The sequence below is a fragment of the Heliangelus exortis genome, chromosome 14 (assembly GCF_036169615.1).
Source record: "Heliangelus exortis chromosome 14, bHelExo1.hap1, whole genome shotgun sequence".
NCBI lineage: Eukaryota > Metazoa > Chordata > Aves > Apodiformes > Trochilidae > Heliangelus > Heliangelus exortis.
In genome coordinates this window covers 2107386-2131305 of record NC_092435.1, presented here as the reverse complement: position 1 = coordinate 2131305, position 23920 = coordinate 2107386, and the positions used below count along the sequence as shown (strand labels likewise).

Sequence of the window (23920 nt, the reverse complement as noted above, 5' to 3'; positions counted from 1 at the left end):
ACTTACTCCAGTTATTTTATAATTTCTAACCTCTTGACCTAATCCTAACCCTAATAATTTAAATAAGAGGTCTGAACTGCCAGTTTATCAGAATAAAGAGTGTTTTACCAATCAAATGAAAACTGGTGCTCAGATTTTTTCAAAGAGCAACCCCTTGTCATTCCTGAGTTCAGACAAAACCAGAGAACACCACTTCAACAGTGGTTCACTGGAGGCTTCTTTCCATGAAAACAGTTCTCCCTCCTTTTTTTTTTTTTTTTCCTTGGCAATTGAGTAATTGTTGCTTTGAAAAGAAGTTGTCATGATCTCCTCATTACCATTTTTCTTAATAAGATAAGTGTAAACTAGAAGAAAGCTATCATGCTTTAAAGGATACAGGAACACTAAGCAATGTTACACTAACTGCTTGTACTCTTTTGAAAAGGCTTAGGCTGGGAATTCAGCTGGATGTATTATCCTCTCTTCTTTTGCAGCAGCATTGTCATTTTATAGTGTCTTTCACTTATAACACAAGTTACCCTTCAAAAAGAATGCTGTATTACCGCATCTAGCTCTCTAGCAAAGTGAGATTAACAACTTTTGGTAACTGCTTGAACACTGTAATACATGGCACTTTGTACTGAAAAAAATAATAATAAAAGAAATATTCTTTGGCATGTTTATTCCACTTCATGTTCATATGATAACTGGTAATTGTCAGTGTTTGAGACCAGCTGGAGCTGCAAACAGCACTAACTGCTTAGAGCTAGCTAAGCAACCATGGGTCTACTGGGTGGTCTTTTCTTGGGCTTCCTCCAAGTATGTTCCAGATTGCTCATATAACCCCTGATAAACTATTACTAATGAACAGTTTGCTATTCTGTTTTGGCCATCTATAAGCAACAAAGGCAATATATGTCATCGTCTAGTAATGTAGATATAGAATTTTTAAATGCTGGAGCACCAGCCTTTCTGCATTTTAGTACTGTGGCTTTTGTGTCCTGTTCACTCATTTTCCTGGGGGGAAAAAAAAAAAAAAAAAAAGAAAAAAAAAAGTGTTTGGAGACAGGAAAGTTATGGACTTTTTTCAGCCTTTTTCAGCTTCATTTTTAGGAGTGAGTTTGTTTCAATGGAGTTTGTTGTCACAATGTTTTGAAAAATCCAGGCAAGGGGGGAGGATATAATTATCTGGTGCATAATCTGAACATGCTGATTTCAGACACTGAGAACCCTGTGTGTGGGACCAAGAATCCTCAGTTGCCACGTGTCTTAGTGGAAGTTCTGAGGTCTCCATCCTCAGATTCTCTAGCTTTATAAGAAAAAACAAGCTGGGAAGTGAGGAACCAGATGCATGCATGTGACAGTGGGAATCTGTCGACCAGAAATATTCTGAAGCCTCCAAACCTTAAGGTAGATCAAAAAAGACCTCAGCATATTTTGGCTTCAGTTTTCTTTACTCTTGAAGCTAGCTTATTTGGGTAAGGCTGACATGCCAGAAAAGTGTATGTTATATCAAAACATCTTCTATTTTTATTACACCTGTTAGTTTAGCAGTAGTGGATCAAAGGAGAGTGTTGGCATCATTTACAGGACACACAGATGCAGGAACAGACCTGCTTCAAGGCACAAGTGAGTAAAAAGAAATCCAGACTGAAATGTTTCTTCTTTTCCAAAAGGCTAAAATTACTGTAAATTCCAGGTCGTGTGATAAGGTTTCAGGTGGCTGAGCTGACCAGGCCTGCTGATCAAGCTTCAGTTTGAAATTTTCTCTCCATCCAAAGTGCACTGAATGCTGGTCAAGCTGGTTATGTTGTCCACTCATGATTTTTCATCCAATATTCACTGTTCCAAGTTTCCAGCCAATATTCAGAAGCTTCACCACTGCCCTAGGACTGCCTAAAACAAATAAATTACACAGTCTTTGTCCTCAAAGCATTTAATGTAGCACTAAGAAGATAATCATCCTCTGTAGGCTTGAGTGCATCCTCATACACTAAGGGAGAAGCAAGTTTTCAGCTGAAGGGAGAGCATCACATCAATGAAGTAAAAGAAATGGAGAAAAAAGTTTCTACAAGGACAGGTTTGAGCTTCTCTGTGTCTTCACTTCAACCTCAGACCAGTGTTTTAATGGCTTTACAGCTGAGGTGTTGATGAGACCATGTAAGAGGGAAACCCTCAATATTAAAAAGGAATGCTGCTCTGGCACATCCCCTCAGGAAAACCCGTGCTGCAAGACTGCTTGTGTGGTAAGCAGAATAAAAGAGACCTGGCAGAGTCTTGGTTTTGAAGGAAAAACAGCTTTTGTGAAAGATTTCAATGTGTATTGTAGAGCAGTGTGTGGTAGTTTCATTTCTTTGTATTTGATGCCTAACAACATAGAGTCCAGTTTTAATTAAAGCAAATCATGGTTTTTGCAAAAGAATTCAACTTTAAGCTCCAAGAAGTTGCCAGACCTGGTTTCTTAATTTCCCCTATATGCTGTTTCAAGTAATTGATGCTCCTGTTTTAAGATTAAAGTGGGTGCTTTCTATCTTTCAAATTCCTGATGATTTTTAGACTCAGTTTCATCATTTTGTCACTATGTGGGTTACATGGGCCTAAAATTTCGTGCACACTGTAAAACTTAAACAGTTTCTGTTCTAAGCCTACAGAACGAGTAGTTTTGTTGTTTAGTAATTTAATTTTGCTGGTATTGAATTTGGAGGGTTTTTTTTCACAATGTTGGCATAAGTGGCTCCAGAAATTAAATGCATTTTGTAACAAATTACATGGATAAGGTCTTGTCATGTGACTACATAATTCCCTGATGGATTTTGTATGAAAAAAACCCATGAATTGATTACATCTGGCAACGTGAAGGAGATGGTGTAGTGTATTGTATAAATGTGCACAGTGGAGTGCCTCAGGGTAGGTGCAATCTTGTTTTGTAACTGCAAATTATAGCTCTGCTCTCTTCTTGGTGTGAATCCTAAGTTTCAGAGAAGAAAACAGGCGATTCAAGGCATGCTTTTTTGCTTGTGAAGCTCAGGATGGATGGAACAAATTACCAGATTTCCTTAAACAAGTGCCAGCAGTGAATAGTTTCAAAACACAGTTGCTTATTTACTTGGGGAAACGTTGCCAATGTTTTTTAAATTGCAGAGATGAAATTATATGTTGGTATTAGTAAATTCTGAAAGAATTGGCTTTTTATTACTTATTGTGCTTTTGTTTATATTATACTGTTGTACTGCCAGGATGTTACGTTGTATTGTACAGTTCAGTGCATACTTCCTATCTCTTGGAGGCCCTCCTGAATATTATCTGTGCCATCCCTGGAGATGGTTACCAACAAGTATAATTTTGAATAAATGAAATCAATGGGATATGGCTGTGCATCTCAGTGGGGAGGAGAGGCTGCTGAGAATAGGAGGTATTGAACTGGTCATACTGTCCACAGCAAGATTCTGGTACCATGTGCTGGGCAACAAAGTCATTAGTTTAGTTACAGAGAGTGCCTAGTTTCTGGAAGTAGGTTTAGTACACCTGACTGCAAGTATCTGAATATTTATGGGCTTATCATCAACCTCTGGGACTATGGAACTGGTGTTAACTGGTGTTAATATCCACTCTGGGTACAGTATTAAACGGATGGGTTCTCAGCACAGTTGTGGGTTAGTAAGTATGGAGGATCAGGATCTTACAGTCATGATTGCTTTGGTGTTCTTGAAGGGTTCTGTGAAAGGCACAGCACTGACAACTGTGTGCCAGCATCCCAGATGCACAGGTCCTTGAGTCTGACCCGTTCAACCACTTCATGTTTCTGACCCATCATTAGGTCTGTCCAGAGAACATTTATATGGGAATACGAATATATACGAATACTCACATGTGCTTGGCAAAACTTGAAAGCTTTGATTGTCCTCTGCTTGCATGAGGCCATCATGGCTTATCCTAAGAAATCAAGCATATTCCTCAAGCAGAGAAGATGCCTCCTGCCTCTCTTGAATGGAAAGTGGAGTTAGTGCCATTATTCCTGGTAGGTACCTGCCTGTCTTTGGATGCTCTGAAGATTCCTGGCTCATCACAAAGGTAACACTGGCCCCTGCTCATGTCTTGGACTTTTGCTAGAAAGCTTAGGGAAAGGTCTAAGACAAAGACAGCATGGGTCAGAGAGGCAATCATCTGTGCAGGATGTGTCTAGCTTTGACTACATGATTTCTCAGGCCTCCCTTTTCCATAGAACTCTTAATTCTGTCTCATCATACAGCACTTGTCAAGAGAGCTCTCCCATGTGATTCCTTCAAAGTTCTGTTTCATTTTTTACACACTATGTTCCTGCTCCAACATTTCTGTTCTGTGGGCTCCCCATGTTCTTCCTTCACTTTTCTTTTTCCAGGTAACCTAAACCTCAGTAGAGATACAACTAGTAGAGACCTCTTGTTTTGTTGCAGTCCACTGTAATGATGTTACTACAGTAGGAACTTTGGGAGGGGTTACTGAAAATCCCAAGAATGAGTGAGAAGGTGCTCAATGGCACAAAATCATTGCTTGGTTGGGATTTAATTGAAGGACTGGTCCTGGGTGGTGTGAGCCACATTTCAGACAGTTTTTTGACCTTATAATCTTCCTGAGGTGGACCCTAAAGAAAATTACCCTGATCCACCTTGGAGAGAAGGGGCCCAGGACCTAGCAGGGGGCTAAACCATCTGACAGTGTAGACACAGTATTCTATAGGCTGTGATTGCTTTTAGGATGGTTTTGGACTTTTTAAATTGGAAATCTGGTGGTGGGGTCATGTGCTGTAGCTTCATTACTCTCCTCCTAAAACAGCCTCTTGAGCTGAGATACCTTCTCACTGTAATGGAGAGTTGTTTTTCTTCACATACACAAGATTACTTAGAGCAATAAGTACATCCATCATGATTTGCTATTTTTTTATTGTCTTCTAAATGCTCTAAGCAAGAATGTGAGTGTTATTTGTTACAAAAGCTACAGTATGAGGAAAATATATTGAAAGGGGTGAGGTTTATGGGAGTCGAGAGAGTACTGAGAAACTCAACAGAAAAAGATAATTTTGCTATCACTTTTATTGTGGATTTCCAAATGTTAACAAAGTAGGAAAGGAAAAATTGTGTTGTAAAGTTTATGGTCAGCCCCTATTGACTTCTAAAGCAATTTCTATATTCATTTTCACTGAATATCATTTTTGTCTGTCCTTCCGCTTCTTGTCAAGAGGGAAAGGAATATTAATTTACCATGGGAAGATAGAGAATGCATCCCAACCCCTAATTGGGCAAAGGGAACTTATTTGTTGTCATTGATAACACCCACAAGGTGAACACAGGGTTTTTAGGTTGGAGTCAGAAAAGTGGTTGCTTTTTGCAGCATAAAATCCAGGTTTTCAACGATAGATTCATGCCTGTACACACTGTATTTCTAAATGTCTTTCTGGTAGGTTTTTCTACAGTAGAAAGACAAATTCTAGTATGACAAAGTTATCATTGAAGATGCCACCATGTTGTTCCTCTGAAAATATGTACTGGGTGCCAGGCACTGGTAATACATTTGCTACAACATGTGAGTGAATAAAAGGTTTCATTCCTTAATGTTCATACCAGAAAAACTAACTTGCTCTTGGTGGCCATCAGGCCACCACTGAAGTCTGCTTTTTTCCCCCCACAGCAAAAAAATCCGTGGTAGTCCTTTGATGCTGAGAGGGTTTTTTAAGTGCTGAAGCATGGTAATCAAATGCACATCCATGAATTTATCTATCATGTCCCTGTCAATACTAACAGTGTATCAAATTTGCTTCCCCAGGAAGCCTTTGTTCCAGTATAAAGCAGGCCATATTACAGGTCAGGATATTACCAACTGCTTGTGCAAATTTTCCATTCCTTCCTAAGGAATACAAATGAAAACCAAGCCATATGTTTGTTGCCTTTGTGTTTCTTTAGGCTTTTAGAGTAATTTGCTTGTACACATAGAAATATCTATCTGTATATCCATTCTCTCCTTAGCCTTTTTCCCAAAATATGAAATGTTTAGAGATGGTTTTTAATTCAGTATGCACCACACACATAAAATGTGGCTGCCCCTCATGTGTTACTGTCTTCTAGCAGAGAGAGTTTGATCAGGTTTGTATAAACGCAGAAACCAGAAAAAACTGTGAAATAATGCTGTGAAATGCTTTTTATTAAGGTTGCCTTGATAAATAGTTAATAAAACATTAATAAATCATTAATAGAGGCTTTAATAAATGGTAAATCACTTGGTTAGCTTTATTCTGTCCGGGCAGTAGGTTGCTTAGTGCCACCAGCAGTAACATCAAGTTTGTAATAACTTCTAAACATCTATTAATCATATATTAATATTTTCTGAATGTAATTTTAACATACAGCATTGCCAAAAGTTGGAGAGAGCTTAAAGAAACGGATTTAGCTAAGAGTTAAAAGGACTGAGAGGAGCAGTTGACAAAGAAAATACAACAGACAAGGTCTTTTTAGTAGCAGTGACCTCAGATTGCCTTTATTGCTGGCAATGTGTGCAGAGCTGCTCCTCCTCCTGCTCCTCTGCTTGCCCCCTAATCATGTGGGCAATGCGTCGGTCCCAAAACTGCCTTTGTGGACTCTAATGCCACAGAAGGAAAACACCAGGATTGTTGCTTTCTTCTTCTGCCTCTTTGTGGATCTGCTATCCCCAAGAAGGTCAGTAAAGGTAGCATTTGGCCAACTGAGTTCTATCGAACTGCCCCTGTACTGTATCTGTATCTGCCCCTGTGCTCAGCCCTGGGGAGGCCACACCTCGAGTCCTGTGTCCAGTTCTGGGCCCCTCAGTTCAGGAAGGATATCGAGGTCCTGGAACAGGTCCAAAGGAGGCAACCAGGCTGGTGAAGGGACTCGAGCACAGGCCCTATGAAGAGAGGCTGAGAGAGCTGGGGCTGTTCAGCCTGGAGAAGAGGAGGCTCAGGGGAGACCTCGTCGCTCTCTCCAACTCCCTGAAAGGAGGTTGGAGCCAGGTGGGAGTTGGTCTCTTTTCCCAGACGACTTTCAACAAGACAAGAGGACACAGTCTTAAGTTGTGCCAGGGGAGATTTAGGCTGGATATCAGAAAGAATTTTTTTACGGAGAGGGTGATCAGGCAATGGAATGGACTGCCCGGTGAGGTGGTGGATTCTCCATCCCTAGAGACATTTAAAAAGAGACTGGATGTGGCACTCAGTGCCATGGTCTAGCAACCGCACCGGTGGGTCAAGGGTTGGACTTGATGATCTCTGAGGTCCCTTCCAACCCAGCTAATTCTATGATTCTATGATTCTATGAACTACAGAACAAGAAAAACGCATAGGAAGGTCTTAGAAGTATCACCATCTACCACACATCCCTGTCCCAATGCAGGGATCAGTTTTGCCTAAGCCATTCCTGACTGACAGTGCTAATCTTAAGCATGTTCCTCCAAAAGTGGAGTCTGGAGCTCTCTGAGCAATGTTTCTGTATGGTTGTTACCTCTAGAGAGCTTTTGCTGATGGCCAACTGGAATCTTTCAGGCTGCAATTGAAGCTGATATTCACCACAGAACTAGAGAATAGATTATTCTCTACCTCTATCAACAGCTTTTTTTGTCATTGAAGACTGTTCTCATGTCTCCCCTACATTCTCTCAAGGGAAGTAGCATGAGCCCAGTATCTTGGGAGACTTAAAATTAGATCAGACTGAGGAGTTTAGAGCACACAGTAGGAAGGGAAGCTGGCTCAGTAGGGACAGAGGGTACACAGGCTAGCTGCTTTTTTCCATAATGACCTCCTAGAACCCTACTCAAGGCTTTTATCTGTGTTTAAAAACACAGCACACTTTATTTTGAACAAGAAGGAAATGATGGAAAAATGAAATACAGATAAAGGAAATAAATCTTGAAGGCAGCTATTAATTTTAGGGACTGGTTTTGTAAAGCTATTTACCATCTGCCTCATATCCCCTGTACTCAGTTCTCCAGCTCTGACCTTTTCCTTAGAAACTTTCAAGTTTAAATCCTTCCCCAGTCCTCTCCTTCCATTTAAATTGTGATTTGGCCTTGTACCTCTGCAGCCCTTAAAAAGTTTTCTTGGTGTATTTGTATTTTTGGTGATTCATTAGACTGTGTCTGCATGTGTCCTTCTTAGTTACCTGAGGGCTTTTAGGGCTGAAAAAAGCAGACTGAGCTCAAGAGAGGAGCATGCCTAGCCCTAATAAATAAAGCACATGGAGTCAATTAAAACAATGTTTAAATAATTCTCTGAAAGAAGGATGCTTGATCTTACTACATCAGAGGACCACAGTGACTTTTAAGCCAACAAACTGTGCACATTTACTTTCTCATTTAATCTCCAGGTCTATAAAAAATGCCTGCTTCCATAGCAGTTATCTACCCATTCCAACAGTTAACATGATTTTGGAATTATTTTAAGTCCAAACCATGTGAAAATAAATCCTTACTCAATTTTGTGGGATTACTTTGTTTCCATTAAATTCCTCTTTAAAGCATTTCATATGCCTGGTCTTATTATTGTTACTTCCAGGAATTTCTAAATACTTCCAAATTTGGATTGATTAGAGTTTTTTAACTTTTCCTGGAAAAAAAAAAAATATAATGCAATTCCCTGCCTACTTTCCCAGGTATTTACAAACCAAGATGTTTAAATATACATCCTAATGGATGCATACACAACACATACCCTGTCTGTGTAGTTCTTTATAGTCCTAATATATTAGAAGACAGATAGACCAAATTTCATGAATTAAACAAAATAGAGCTTAGTGAGTACTTAGAGATGAGGGACCTCCAGAAGAAGTTGGGGAGGAGCAAGGAATGGTGAAGTCATGTGGCTGATTAAACAAATGACATCCTCACCACTTCCACACACATTGTTTGGTTCTGTCCTGAGCTTTAAATACTTGTGTTGTTTTGTAGGTGTGATCCTATCTTCAATTTTCTGTCCAATAACTTTTATTACAATAATTGAAGTGAAATGTTTCCATGTAAGTAGCTTCTATGTTAGTAATAGACTTTCATGCTTGCAAGGTCATTTTATACCTAGATTGGATAGTCCTAACCTCACTGAATTTGACTTTTACCTCTGACCTCAGTGGAGTCAGGATTTCTTACCTTGTAATTGAATTTCCTCAAATAATAGCAGACTTGTTTTTCCTTTTTCTGCTGCTTTTTTGTTCAGGTGTCCCTTAACAGGGAGATGACTCCAATTGCTTACTCTTTGGCCCACAGTGTACACAGTTGGTACACAGTGGAGATGACATTTTGACAGTGAATATTATGAAATAATTGCTGGCATCACCTTCCCACGAATCCTGTGTTCTCTTTCCATCCTTTTATGCGTGGGCAGGAAGCAACTGAGGTCAAGGCTGTAATTGCAGTTCTAGAACAGGCTTAGTTTCTTCCTTCAGTCAGGCTGCCTGTCCATCTTTTAATTATGTGATATAGTCTCTGTTTCATTGTTTTGCTATGGAGAGATTTGCCACAAAGCAACCTCTATGGCAAAGGGTTTGGCAGAAGCTTTCAGGATTCAGATTATATTATCTCACAGAAAAGTTAACTGGGTGCTTAAATAAATCTTTCCCTGCCTTCCTCTGGGCAGAGGTCAAACAATCAATGCACTATCCTAGTGTCCTGCTCATCATTGCACTGAGCTGCCCCAGCCTCACCCACCAGGAGGGATGAGCTGGTCACAAGCTGCCTCTTTCCTTCTCGTTGCTACCATTTGGTCTTTGTGCAGTGAAAAGAGGCTCTGAGCTCCACAGGCAGAAGCCCAAAAGCTCTTTAAGGAGTGCAGAGACATCTCCACCCTCCACTGTCTCTGGGCCATCTGTAAAAGGAGCTGGCAAAGTTTGGCCTCAGGCTGCCCTGTCTGTAGCTATATGGCCCTTTAGATGAGATGCCAACGTGTCCATGCTGGCTGTGATGATGGAAAAAAGAAAAGAAAAAGCAGCAAAAGAAAAAAAAACAGAAAAAAAGAAAAGCAGCAGAGCCTCAAGGGGCCAAGCTGCTGGAGCAGCAATCTTGCTCTCTAACATCTGTCAGGGCCAGATGAGGACTTCTCTCCTTAGTGGTCATTCCAGGGTTCTGTACCTTGCAGAGCTGAGCCAGTCCTTGCTGCAGCAGCCACACTGCTAAGGGTGGAAATTTGATGGGCTCTAATAAATCACTGGTGCAGAGTTTTGCTTTCTCTCTCCTGCCCTCCTGCATGACACATGGTTTTTGAGGGACCAATGGGGGCTTGAAACTTGCTGGCTGTATCTTCAGAGAATTATATGTTAGCATCTAGTTGTAGCCACCCAGGCCATGTCTTCAAGCCCAATGAACCCACCACACCGCCCTTTTGACAACAGTTATATTTTCCTTAGTTGTATTTTATAATTTTATTTGCAGGGCGTTTGCAGTGTTTGTTGTGTTACTCACAGAAACTTGTGTGTTCATAAACTCTGTTATGGGCTTGTGGGCTCTCACATTGGGCCTGACCAGTGTGAAATAGCAGCTGGGGAGTTTAGTTTCCTGCAGTCAGGGTTATGATCACTGCATGCAAGATTTCCTAGACCAGAGTCTCTTTTGCCCTTTGTCTGTCTTGTCTGAAGGAAGAATCCTTTCTGAGTTTTGTAGGCAAAGAAAAACAACCAATACAAAGATAAAACAGATTGCCAGAGACAAGTATTACTGCCTCTTAATATTTATTAAATTAAAAACAAAGATAAGAGGGAATGGAGGAACATGTGCCATAAAGCACACTCATTAGAAGGGCATTTACAAGCTCTGCCTAAAACAACACTTGCAGTTTCCCTACCTTAGTGATTTTTCTTCCTCTGTACAAAAACCCCAGTCTGCTCCCACCAGGCCTTGTGGAGCAGCATTTTGAGGCCTCATATGAAAAAGCAGGCCATGTACTGGCTTTTTTGTTGGTATTTTGTAGCCAGGGGCACCCATGTGGTTTCTTTGAAGGGAGTTGGAGCATAGGTGTACAAATGATAAAGTAGGCCAATGATACAGAAAATGGTCCCATTGCTTAGAAGATCTGGTAGATAAATCTTCACCAGAGATTGGGGTTCCTAGTGAAGTAGAGGCTTTCTTTGTAACCCTGTGCAAATCACCTGATCTCTCAGTTCACTATTTTAAAATAGAATTGATGCTGTGACATTGCATACCACAATAAGTGGTTATGGCCAGTGCTAGGAGGAGATGCTTTGGGATGCAGGACATTTGTCCATTCTTTTCCACACCTGGCATTCATGCTTCAAGTCCACTCCAGCATCTTCTAGTCCTGCCTCTGGTGGGTTTTGCCTTTACAAACTCTTGAGTAGGGTTGCATTTTGGCAACATTCAATCCTCCATAGGGTTGCATCCAGTGCAATACAGGAGGAGTTTCCTTCCTGCTTGGCCTTTGCAGCTCTTCTAAACCTATGATGTCTTAATTCCTGCTGTTTGAAGGCACTGGTTGTCAACATTTTCTAGAGTAAAACCTGTGCTCACCCTAGTTCCCAGGATGTGCTGCCTGCTGGGTAGTTAGGATGTTCATCTGTCACAGAAAAAAAAAGCTAAATTAAATGCTAAACTGAAAAAGTGTGGCCTTGGATGATCAGGTAGTGAGGTGGATCAGGAGCTGGTTGAAGGGTAGGAGCCAGATTTGTAGTCCATGGGATGGAGTCTAGTTGGAATTCTGTTTCTAGTCAAGTCCCTCAAGGGTCAGTACTGGTCCCAGTACTATTCAATATATTGAATATTGACCCTGTTAGGTGCCCCTGCTGTGGCAGGGGGGGTTGGATTAGGTGGTCTTTTGGGGCCCCTTCCAACCCCTAACTTTCTATGAATCTATGATTCTATGATAAGGATGGGAGGTGATGTTTCCTTTAGCACTTGCATCTCTGGGTTCAGTGAAGAGTACATGGTCATTTTTCCTTCTTTAAGAATTTTTTTTCAAAAATGTTTTTTTTTTTTTTTTTTTTTTTTTTCTTCCCTAGGAGATGACCCATTCCTGGCCTCCTCCTCTTACTGCTATTCACACTCCTGGCAAGGCTGAGCAGACCAAATTTTCTATCCCAAGCAAGGTACAAGTAGGCTACTACCAGTGACCTGATTAATGTTCCATTCTGTTGAGTGTTGTTTGCTGGAGAGTTAATTTTTTTAATTGGTTCCATTTTCAAAATTTCATAAGACTATTTTTAATTACAAATTCCCAATCAGGCTGTTGTTACTAGGGGAACTGCTTATTTAAAGCTGCCAAAGTCACAGCAGAGGTAAAGTGAACTTTGTTATCTTTCTACATCAAATAAAAAATATTTTATATATTATATAAAATATAAATTATATAATACATATTTTTATAATTTCATTTTTCTTCCACTAATATTTGTGCAATGCAATGACTAAAAATGGTCATTTTTCTGAGGGCATGTTGTGATAAGACGAAGGGTAATGCTTTTAAAACAAAAGAGAGGAAATTTTAGTTAGATATTAGGAAGAAATTCTTTAGTGGGAGAGTGGTTAGACACTGGCACAGGATGTCCAGGGAAGCAGTGGCTGCCCTGTCCCTGGAAGTGTTGTTGGCTGGGGCTTGGAGCAACCTGGTTTAGTGGAATGTGTCCTTACACCTGGAACTCGATGATCTTTAATGTCCCTTCCAGATGAAACCATTCTGTGATTTCTGATTTGTTCCTACTTAGTGACTGCAGGATGAGGTCTCATCTGCATGGTCAAACCAACCACAATGACTGAAAATGCTTCTGTGTTGCCCAATATCATCCTCAGTTTTGGCCTTCTGAAAAGCACCCACTCAGCACTTGCCACGTGAAAGGAACATGCGTGGAGATCACCTGCATTTCACCTGCATGTAATAAACCATTAAGTTGTAGGATTTGAATGAGACTTTAGCCCAGATTCCATTCTTACTTTTTAGTTATGATTCTGGTAGCACTCTTAGAGGTGGAGCTCACACCCAGGGTTTCTGGAGGTGTCTTTTGCTAAGACCTGGACACCTGAGAGCTGATGATGTTTGGGGAAGGGGACAACTTCCCCAGGGGGGGAAATCTACACCAGTCTGACGTGGAGCTGCAGAAAAGTTGCTTTCTTAAAGGCAAGGCCTTGAAAAATAGCTTATAAAACTGGTACTGCTTGAAGTTATGGTTCAAGGAATTGTACAGACTTTTAGAAGAAGCTGGAATGTGCTTTTCCTCTTACTGGTATTATCTGTGTAGCAGATATTCTGGTGTCTGAAATGCAGCTGCCATACTTAATGATGTAAATCATATGAAATTAACAATATCTGTGACTCCTTAAAAAAAGAAAGCCAGTGCCCAGACTGCCTTATTGGGATGGAATGGGATTGTTATTACTCTAACACTAACTGCTGCAGCATTCAGCATCAGAAGACAGAATCATAAAAAACTAGAATTGGGTTAAATTCAGTTGACACCATTTAGGTGAAAGTGGAGTCTGACCTGTGTGAATACAGTAAGAACAGAGGTGTTTGCCCACTGGAAGCTGTTGTTTTTTTTAATTTATAGCATTTCTTAATTCAATGCACTGGTTTTGATGGGCCCAACGAATTGGTGAAACTCTTGCAGGCTGCCAGTCTCTGCATTGGCACCAGTATGAGCATGAGGTTCAGAGAAGATAAAATTCTGGTTTGCTTTTCTGTTTCTATTGTTTGTTTTGAACTTTTAAGGTCCATGTGAAAGTCAATTTCTGGGCATGTTAAATGTTGTTCCTAGGATTTTCGACCATATCACTTCAATAGAAAATGTAAACTAGATTTTTTTTGAGCTAGCAATTTGGGGCAATAGACAAATACTTAAATGTTTCCAAGTTTGCTAATTTTACTTTAGAAACTGCACCAGAAATGTCTCTTTAGAACATCACACTAAATCAATTATAGCCAAATTAGGTATCTTAGACATAATGTTGCTAGATTCTGCAACTGTATAAACCTGAGACAGGGACTGTTAGCAATTTTCAATTTAACTGTTAAAAAAAAAAGCATCCTCAAGAGAAATGTGTATAAAAAAGTGTGATAAAAAGGTGGAACTTATCAGAACAATTCATCCCTTTGACATTGAAATTTCAAGTGCCATGTGTACTCTTAGGGCATGATTTACTTCACAAGGGAATGACTGACAGCACAGTATACTACTGGGAACTAATAATGCCCTAAGAGGAAGTGCAGTGAGGGCTTTAATGACTTTTACATCCTACAGAACTAATACTTCCAGCAAAGTACTGCCTGGCTGTAAGATGAGCTTGTAAATAACACCTTAATTTCAAATGATCAAACTCTGCTTGGAAGGAAAGCTGATTACAATCACTGTGGACTGTAAAGCCTAGAGAAAAACTAAGCAAGAAAACACTGATGTTAAGGAGGCAGCTTAGTTCTTGTGATCCTGGCATGATCATGCTCAGTGTTACAAGCCAGATTCTTCACTGGTTGATAGTAGTTGTACTTTTATTGATTTCATTGGATTTGGACCAGTTTCCATCAGATGAAGATCTGCTTCCTTGTGTCTTTATCAAATCCCGTGTGTCTCAGTCCAAATAAAAAAAAAAAGTGACTATCAATAAAAGGTTACTGTATTTCCCAGCAGTGAGGTCAGAAGAAGAAAGGCAGTGCTGCTGAATTTAATGCAGAGTTGCATTAACATTGCATTAACAGCACATCACAGAGACCTCATCCACATCTCCATCACCAAGCCTGGAAAAAGCTGGGACCACTGTGCACATAAATCTGTGCAGTGTCTCCACAGAAGGGGTGTAGAGATTTACAGGAGCTCTTGTGTGAACTGTGCAAGGATCCCTCGGTGGTGCTCTGTCTCCACAGTTAATGTGGTTTTTTTTTTAACTAATGTCACTATTGCTGCCTTAACAGTCCCGTGCCATCTCCTTCCCTCTTTGTGCAATTCCCTTAATCTAGCAACCTGAGATGTATCTTACCTTCTTCATCTTATTTAACTAATGCTGACATTTTGTGTGTTCTTCTTTGTAGGACTCCCAACATCTGACCTCAGGATACAATGTACAAAGTAGGTCTTTATCATCCTAGACCTAACAGTCAGGGCTGGGTTTTTTTTTTTTGGTTTTCCCACCCCCACCCCCACCCCCCCCACCTCCCCCTGCTTAAAATCATTAAAACGAAGGCTAAACAATTAATTTCTTTAGTGGTAAAGCAGATCAGTTCCATTTTTTATTATATGTTATGCATTGTGGCATGTTGTGAAACCAAGTCTAATTAGATGGGCTGACAGCTTTGGGTGCATTTTAATTCTACAGTAATCTTTTGACATTTGAAAATGTGCTTCCTTTGTTTGCAGAGTGGAGTGATCCAGCAGGGAAAGTTGCAACTAAGTCAGTGCCACAGAAGTCGTAAGTACTATTACTTCCAGCTTTAAATCTCATTTTAAATTTATCATAAAGAATAAGCTTAGTTCTCCAAAGGTAACTAAAATCTAGCTCTGCTTGTAAGCTTGTCCTGGTGTTCAGGTGTTCTCAGTAGTCCTTAAAAATTAGCCATAAAACAGTTTTATGTTTCCAGTGCTTATTGCTGTTTCTTCTTTTTAAGCATTAGCTAACAGAGGGATGTGTGAAAGATGAGTTTATTAAGCAGAAATAATGTTGATTTTAGTTGTACAGCTTGCCAAAATTAAATCACTTTTATGCTTCTCTCATCAGATACTAAGCTCCTTACAATAGAAAATGCAACCCAAGGAACAGATGATGCAGGAATTTTAACATTCATACAGTGAGAGAGAGTAAAAGAGTAAAATACATCATACAGAATGATTCTACTGTCTGGTGTTGAAAAGCTGGTCTGGAGTTTCATACACTTTGAAACAGCTGAGAATCCCAGTAAATATGAGTTGAAAATTTTGGAAGAGCTAATTCTCCATTGTGTTAAAACCATTTTTATTTGGTGCTTCTGTGGTGTAAGGCTGCAATAATATAGCAGTGAGTTGAGACTGAACTGGTTTTTTACTTTTACCCCAGGATCTCCAAGAAATTTACAAACAGGGATTATATAATTACTTTGAAATTAGGTCATTGGTTTTATACTTCTGTAAATGTGTTGGGTTGATTTCAGTTCAGAGGCTGTTTGTTGGTTTTTTTTTTTGATCTGGTGTTCAAGTTTGTTAAACTACAGAATGCAGAACTCCAGTAGCAACTGTCATGTGTGAGAATGCAATATGTTAATTTAAAATTCCTTCAAAATAATTCTAATGGTTCCCCTTAATCTACTAAGGGCACATTTTTAAGTAAAGGGGGAAAAAAAAATCAATGCTGAGGTACCTACATAGGTTTTTATAATTAATTTAAATATATTGAACCTTAGTGCAAGTTTGTGAACAGGAGAGCACTTGCTGGCATTCAGTGATTTGTCTGTGACTATGGAAGAGATGTGGGAATAGGCCAGATGTGGATCCTGAATCTCCAGTTCTTTACTCATATTCTCAAGGAAGTCGTCATTCAACTGAAATTTATTTAGTAAAGCTGTACAAAATTACAGTTAAATGACTAATCCAATTTTTAAATTACTTTTTTCTCTTCAGAATGAATGAGAATTGGATAAGAATGATAAATAGATTGATCTGCATAAATAGCATTTATTGATGAAACTTAGTAACGAAGTAGTTTTATCCCTTACTTTTGATTTCCAGAAATAAGTTGGCATTTTTAAAGAATCTGACCAACTGTACCTGCTGTTCTTGGTAATGGAATGGGTGCATTTAGATTATCTAAGTGGTCCAAACCTAACATCAAGCATATTCTATAGTAAAAGAAAAAAAAAAAAAGAAAAAAGTTTTTTAAAATATTACTATATCTTAAAATTATTTTTCTCCTAAAGCAAGTGTATTTGGATTCCACTGTGAAAAATATTTTAGTGAGTGTACCATAAAATACAATATTTCAATAGTTTGTAACCAACAGTAATAGACTTGTCAATCATGGTTTATAGTTATAAGCTGAATTTCAAAAGAACAGTGCTTCAGAGCTCAGTGGTATATAGTGCATTTAATGGGACCAAAGCTCTCTATAGGAAGCCTGATATAAAACCTGAAGATACTGAGTACATTTTATGAACCAGTTGCTCTCTGTTCTGCTGCTTGATCTAAAGTTCCAGTACTATCAATCAGATTTCTGCTGCAATGAAATGCCTTCTTATGGTAGGTGATAGATTTTACACATGAGAGATCAGAGCTGCAATAAAGCTACTTTTATTTTTAGCTTCCAAATGAAGATCAGCTAACCCATTACTATCACTTTTTTCTATTTTACTGCAGAAAAATTGTTAAGGCAGCTTTTAAGGATTTCTGCAGGGCTTTGGGAGGTTAGAAGGCAGTCCACTGTGAGACTTGATATTATCAGGCCAATTTGTTGCTTTAGATCTGCATGTGCAGTTATCACCATCTTCACTGAGAATTATGGCACTTGAGGACACAATGAAATTAAAGCAGAGTGGGGCTGAAAGATGGAGGGATATCAACTAGAGCTGGATCCAAACAAACTGTGATAGAACCTGCAATCATTGTGTATTTTAATAATATAGTGTTTATCAGACTGCAGTTATAGTAAGGATTTAATCTTTCTAACACTGGTCAGTTTCAGTGATATTGGAGTGAAGTTGCAGTCCAGCTCATCCCCAGTAACATTTGATCTTGTAGTCTTCAAAACCATGTTCTCCACCAGTTCCTCACATGTGCTGTCAATGGGACCTTTTATCTGTATTTCAGCCTGATCAAGTCAGACTGAATTGGAGTTTGTTCATCTCTATGCTTTGTAGAAGCCTCTTAGCTTGGGAATGTTTTTAGGTAGTCCCCAACTTTTTAAAGTTTATGTGCAATCCATTGAATCTTAAGTTATATTTTTGCATTTACACTGGTCCTGGTGACTTATAGGTTCCATGGGCTTTGTTAGAAATCCATAAAAATTGGTAGTAATGTGCTTGCAGACACCATATCATTGAGTTATACCATGACTAGTTGAGTGATGTGTGCAGAATGAAGATACTTTACTTATTTTTACTGCCTGGATGTTGTCACAGAAATCAGGTGCAGAAAGATGATGGAAGAGCTTTGCAGGATAACCTTTCAGGTGTGTGTTTCTAGAGGGAAGAATGGGGACAACATCCTGCAAGTCAGATTAATTGACCCAACTCTTGCTTGTAGGGGGAGATGCCAGACACATGGCTTTTGTCATAAAAGGCTTTCTGAAATACCAATTTCATCCTTTTTACACTATTTCAATGTATTTTACTACATCTAAATGCTGGAGAAATGCAGTCTCCTAAGTTCTGCAGCAGGTAAAATATAAAGTAGATTAGATGAGGTTGTGGCTAATTTCTGCACCTATGTTGTACATGAGTGCATATACATGTACCTAACCTCAGCTCCTGATTTCTGCTTAAAAATATTGAAAATCAAATTCTGAATGCTGATTGTGTGTATTTCATGGGGAATTTTTCAAGCTAAAATTAGGCTACGTAAAACTACGGCACCTGGTCTCCCTTTTTAAAAAATTTTAAATTCAGCCTAGAAGTCCACTGTGTATAATGTAGTCAGTTCTCAGCCAGTCCACTCTGCCTGGTTTATTTTGAAGCACTTTAAGCAGGAACAGATAAGGTGCAACCAATTGCACTGAAAAGGATTTTCTGTCAGCTTCCATGATTTTCAGGGTGTGAACTCAGCCTGCGACTTAGGTTTCTGTTATATAATTACCACCCCAAGTATGTCATCCTCAAACATCCAGTCCTTTTGTTCTGTTTTGGTTGTTAGCATTTGGCCTCTGTCCAGCTGGAAACTGTCCAGAAGCTTTTTAATCAAGCACATCCTGTGTTTCAAGATCGTACTGCAGAGTAGTCTTGGGTAGTTTCCATAAAAGCCTAGCTAAAAAGAAGAATATAATCATAATGGTATTCTTCCCCTGTCATAAAATGACTTCCTATACTTACTGTATTAATCCAGGATTAAAAGGCCCTTCACATGGGCTCCGTGAACTACCGGAAACCATTAAAAACTTAGAGCAGCAAATTTATATGGAGCAGACAAAACCAACTTACTCCATGGAGTTTTTTTTTATCCATCATGCTTAATGATACACAACCATGTAGGGGACAGAAAACAGCTGAATGCAGTGGGCTCAAAAACAAAACAAGCAGCTGAAACTATTTCTGTGCTATTTCTGCATGGGTTTTTCAGAGGGGGTTCACCACTGGTTTCAGTTGGGCCAGAATTTCAGTTTACAGTTCTAAAAAAATGCAGTAAAACCAGCACTTTTCTAGTCCCAAGGATTCTCATAATACGTGATGGAAACCTGTTTGAAAATGGAAATGTGCTTCTTGAAATCTAACTACTTTTCATAAGTATCTAATGACTTTTTGGAAGTTCTCCAGTGTCAGGGACAGCCACCTGGGAGCATGGAAAACAAAATTTGGCAGCATGTTCAAGCTACAAATTAAAGGTAATTCACAGTTTGAAATGAATCAGCATGAGGTCCTTATGAAGAGTAATCAGACATCAAGAGGATTTTACACCAAGGATTGTATATTGGATAATGTGACGAATAATGTTATTCAGAACATTCAAATCAAGAAGCATTGATGAATTCCTAACCTTGAAAGGAATTGGTTTAAAAAACTGGGATTCCTTCAATGTCGGTGCATCATTTCCAGTTCAGTCACATGAACCAAAAATGTAAAATTCATCTCCAACTGGAATAGGAAGAATGTTTCATTTATTTATCCAACTCTGTACCTGTGTTCCATTCACAATCCAGCCCAGGTGTAACACGATGAAGAAGCTGAAATTTTTAATATTTCTGCTAGCAGTTTTCAGTCGATCATATTAAAGTAGAAGAGCATCAATTGATCCCACAGTGTTGACTTTAAATGTATCCTTTCTTTTACAGCATACTTTACTCTTCACTTAGTGAGTGTGGGCAAGCTTTAATCATCAGACTCAGTACTGCCTGTTTGGTAGAAGTAGGAAGTTCCAAAGATATTCCCTCTGGGGAAACAGGGAAAGTCATGAATAGGAGGGGCTTGCAGTAATTATGATAAGTGAAACAACAGTGGCAGCAATTGGAACTCCATTCATCTTTAGAGGGCTCCAGTGCAACGTATTAAAGGAACAAACAGCAAATGAAAAGAGAAGGGGTTTGATAAGAAATCGTTCATATTTTGTCTTTACTGTTTTGCTTTGCATCCTTTTGCCTCGTGAGTTCTTGGGTTTGGAGCAATGGTAGTCAGTCAAGATAATATAATTTATAAACTCACTGCCATGAGCTTTTGCTTCTGAGCTAAGTAGTAAGCAACCCAGAATAAAACACACAGGCATTTCCTATCGGGGTTGTCTATAGAAACAAAGTTGCAAAATATTTCAGCTGCTATGAAATACATTAGAATCCTGCATCCTAATTTAAAGCCTTGTATCCTTGAAGATAAGCCCATTATTCAAAATAATTTCTAAATTAGACTTTTAATTTGCTTTCATTATTCATCTGGCTCACATACAGTTTAACCTCCCTGTCAAAATAAAGTTATTTCCTAATACATTCTTTTCTATGATCTCTTTCTCCTGACATGTTTATAAATCAGTTTCTAAGATTGTGGGAACAGAACTAAATTAATTCTCTTGTATTTTGCTGATCCATGTTGAATATTTCTTGACTATCAGAGACTTAAATAATTACTGCATAATATACATGCCTGAAACAAGCTAACCAACTCCCATCTTGCCAGCACTACTTGTTGCAACTCTAGTGAGCATGGAACCATTTGAATTTCCTCATACTGCAAACCCCCCATTTAAAATTCAACATTTATTTGCCCTCCCTAACAAGTAGCAGTTGAAATACTTTGTTCTCAAGTAGGATGCTTGACTGCATCACTGATAAATGTATGCAACCACTGAACTACAACCAGTGAAGTCATAGAGAACAGGAAACAACACACATTAACATGGTTGGATTTGGGATATATTTTCCTGTCTGCTACATATCAGTTCCTATTTCAGAAACTGCAAATCTGCCACAGGTTTCCCTGTATTTATAGAGCTTTTCCACAGGCACCAGCATATGTTGTGTCTTCATGGCTTAAGGCCAGTCTCAAACCAACTTCCCAATTTACATTTCTGTGGGATGGAATCACTTCCAAACTTCAGGGCAACTTCAAACATTCGTTTTGAAAAACAAAGGAACTCAGTAAATCTAAAAATGTAAAACAGGATAGAGCAGAGGAAGCCACCACATTCATTAACTCTCCAACCTACTTGTTCTTGGGGCAGCACATTTGCTGATAAAAAAACATATAAACTAACTTCTTGCTTGGCTTTCTGGCCACCATAATTTGGACCTCAGCTTGCTCTCTTTTGTCTTAACTCTGACCTGTCAGTAAATTTCAGGTTGAAATTTCAGCCAAGCCATTCCTCTCTGTTACATTTCCTTCCTGATGCTCTTTCCTCTGGTCCCTTTCATTCTTACTGTCATCTCTTACTGGCTTTGCAGACTTCAATAGCCTGAGACAAATTGAGAAAATTGTCACCCTGGTTCATCTGCACCATGCTGCAAAATAGTCATAATTGGAAATGGGTGATAAGCTTGGAAGAAGAATGGATTTTGCCAGGAAGTTTGGCATTCCTAATACTAGAGTGGGCTTCTAATTTGTGTCCTAAATATCCTAGGTAAGACTAACAGCCACTTTTCCTAATATCACAACTTAATCCCTTGCATCTTTGCTCTGAATCCCTCTGACAACCCCAATAATCCACCACATCTTTCTCAGCTTTACACTTTCCATCCAGAGGAACTTATATTGTTACCATTATCCTTTGGGCTAAGGGCTCAGCAGGGCTCCAAAATCTATCAATTTTCTGGCCAGAGGGCTTATTTTTTATGAAGTGAAGTTCTCACAAAACCCCATGGGGCTGGGCCACTCTCACTGCATTATCCTCCATCTTGGATAGCCCTTGGAGCCACGGATTCAGAATAGCTTTCCCTTACAAAAAGATCCTCCCAAACACAGAAAAATGAAAATATTCCCCACTGCTGGGCTGATTGCCATTCTGCATTCCTGGAGGAAGAGCTGCTTCTCTCTCTTGTGTCCATGTATCTCAGAAAAATGCATTTTGAGACTTTCCTAATGCTGCAACACAGCTTCCCAAGACATTGATGGAGCCCCAGAGGAGAAGGGAGGTGTCTATGGCCTTACTGCAGTAGGTGCAAACCAACTGTTTAATTAAAACCCATGTTATGGAAAACACAGAGGGGGGCTAGAAAATTGGCAAATAAAAAGTAGTTTCCTAATTTCCAGTGGATCTTTTTTTTTTTTTCCTTCAAGATAAAAATAGTGAACAAAATCTGAAGATAGTTTCGCTTTCAGGAATTTTCCCTTACTGGAAAGTCCAGTTTAGTCAAAATGTTTCAAAAAGAAAATATTTACAAATTTTGAAAGAAAGATCTCGAGTCATCTACCTCATATTGACAAGAAAGACTTAAATGCAGCTGTAGTAAATAATGAGAGGATTGCTTTCACAGCTATTTACATTAGAAATACTGAAGTATTTGCTTTTAGGGTATCCCTGATAAGTTACATGCATGTAGCTGTTTTAAGAACATATATGTACTTTTCTGCAGAGAGAGAGGAATGTAAGTGCTGCCCATATTCAATTTAGCATGAATTTCAATAGTCCCAGCCAAATTTGCAAGCCTATACAAATCATATAGCTTCAAGTCTGGCTGGGTGCTAGACTGGAATTTTTTGTTAGGTCAGACCTTTATCTCAGCTTCTTTTTGTGGCTCTTCATGGGGAGATTGAAGAGGAACGGAAACTGGTGACCTGTCTTGACCTTTAGTACTGGATTAAAATTCCAACTTGCTGCCATGGCAACAGGGCCTTGAAAATTAGATCCTGACAGAAGCAGAGAGAAATTTAAACTGCAACTGCTGGCACTAAACTGAAGAAAGGTTTCTTACTGTTGTCAGTGACAGACTCTTAATTGAAATAATCTGCCTTTCCCTGTACTTCAAGAAAACAAGGAAGAGAGAAATGAGGAAAACACAAAACTGGATCTTGATCATTTTTAAAAGCAAAAGTTTATCACAAGTTGAAGTAAAGCAGATGCTGCAGGATCCAGCATGGACTCAGATATTGGAGGTGGCAGCAAGCAAACCTGTGGGGTGAGAAGGGAGACAGAGTACTGGTAGCAGGAGCCTGACAGTGGCTGGTGTTAAATCACAGGTTAAGTTTCTATTTTTTTCTCGTTTAACCTGACACCAGGGATCAACAGAGACATCAGAGTGTCACTTCTGACCCCCAGGATCTAGATAATTATCTGTTCTGTAGGTGTAAAGGGATAAACAGAAGTGAGATAGTGCAATTTCAGATCAAGTGTGATAAAAGTTACTCATTTTCCACATTGGAAATCAATGTAACAGTCGGATGGAGAGTGTAAGTCCTTCACTTGCTAAAGGAGGTTAAGTTGGTTTATTCCCCATGGAGAGCAAAATGCAATGGTAACCTGAAGGGAGAAGCTGCTTAGGGTCACATAAGGAACTTCCAACTCTATTCTGCTTATGTAGGAATCTGTCTCTTCCCAAAATCAAATAACCCTGAAAATCAGGTTGCGTGTTAACCCGTGGCTTTCTTCAGACACCCAAGGATCCTCAGGGTGCTCTGAGGGCCCTGCTTCCTTTCCTAAGGAAAGGAAAGACCAGATGGACCCCTCCCCATCACACAGGGGAAGCCTAGCAACCACTAGCCCCTCTTTCTAAAGTTCCTGTAGAGGTTGCTGTCTTCTTAACACCAAAAAAATAAAAGAAAAAAATCAAAATATTTTTTTCGTAGCAGACAAAAGAGAGTTCGTTGTGGACAAAAAAATACTGTTTAATTGGATTAGGTGTCCTGTACAGCTAGAAAACTGCTGCAGAATCAGATAGGACTGCAGAT

At 39.3% G+C, this 23920-nt stretch overlaps 1 protein-coding gene across 8 annotated transcripts in view; it reads left to right on the top strand.

Moving 5' to 3' along the window:
- The window catches only part of AFF2 (ALF transcription elongation factor 2), a 339493-nt gene that overhangs the window by 195535 nt on the left and 120038 nt on the right, over window positions 1–23920 (top strand). For 7 of the 8 annotated variants that reach the window (XM_071757997.1, XM_071758000.1, XM_071757996.1 and 4 more), the window contains exons 5-7: window positions 11958–12044; window positions 14972–15008; window positions 15297–15348. In XM_071757997.1, coding sequence (XP_071614098.1) covers window positions 11958–12044; window positions 14972–15008; window positions 15297–15348 — 176 coding nt within the window. The remainder of the gene's footprint in view (window positions 1–11957; window positions 12045–14971; window positions 15009–15296; window positions 15349–23920) is intronic. The other variant, XM_071758001.1, reaches the window with a different exon arrangement.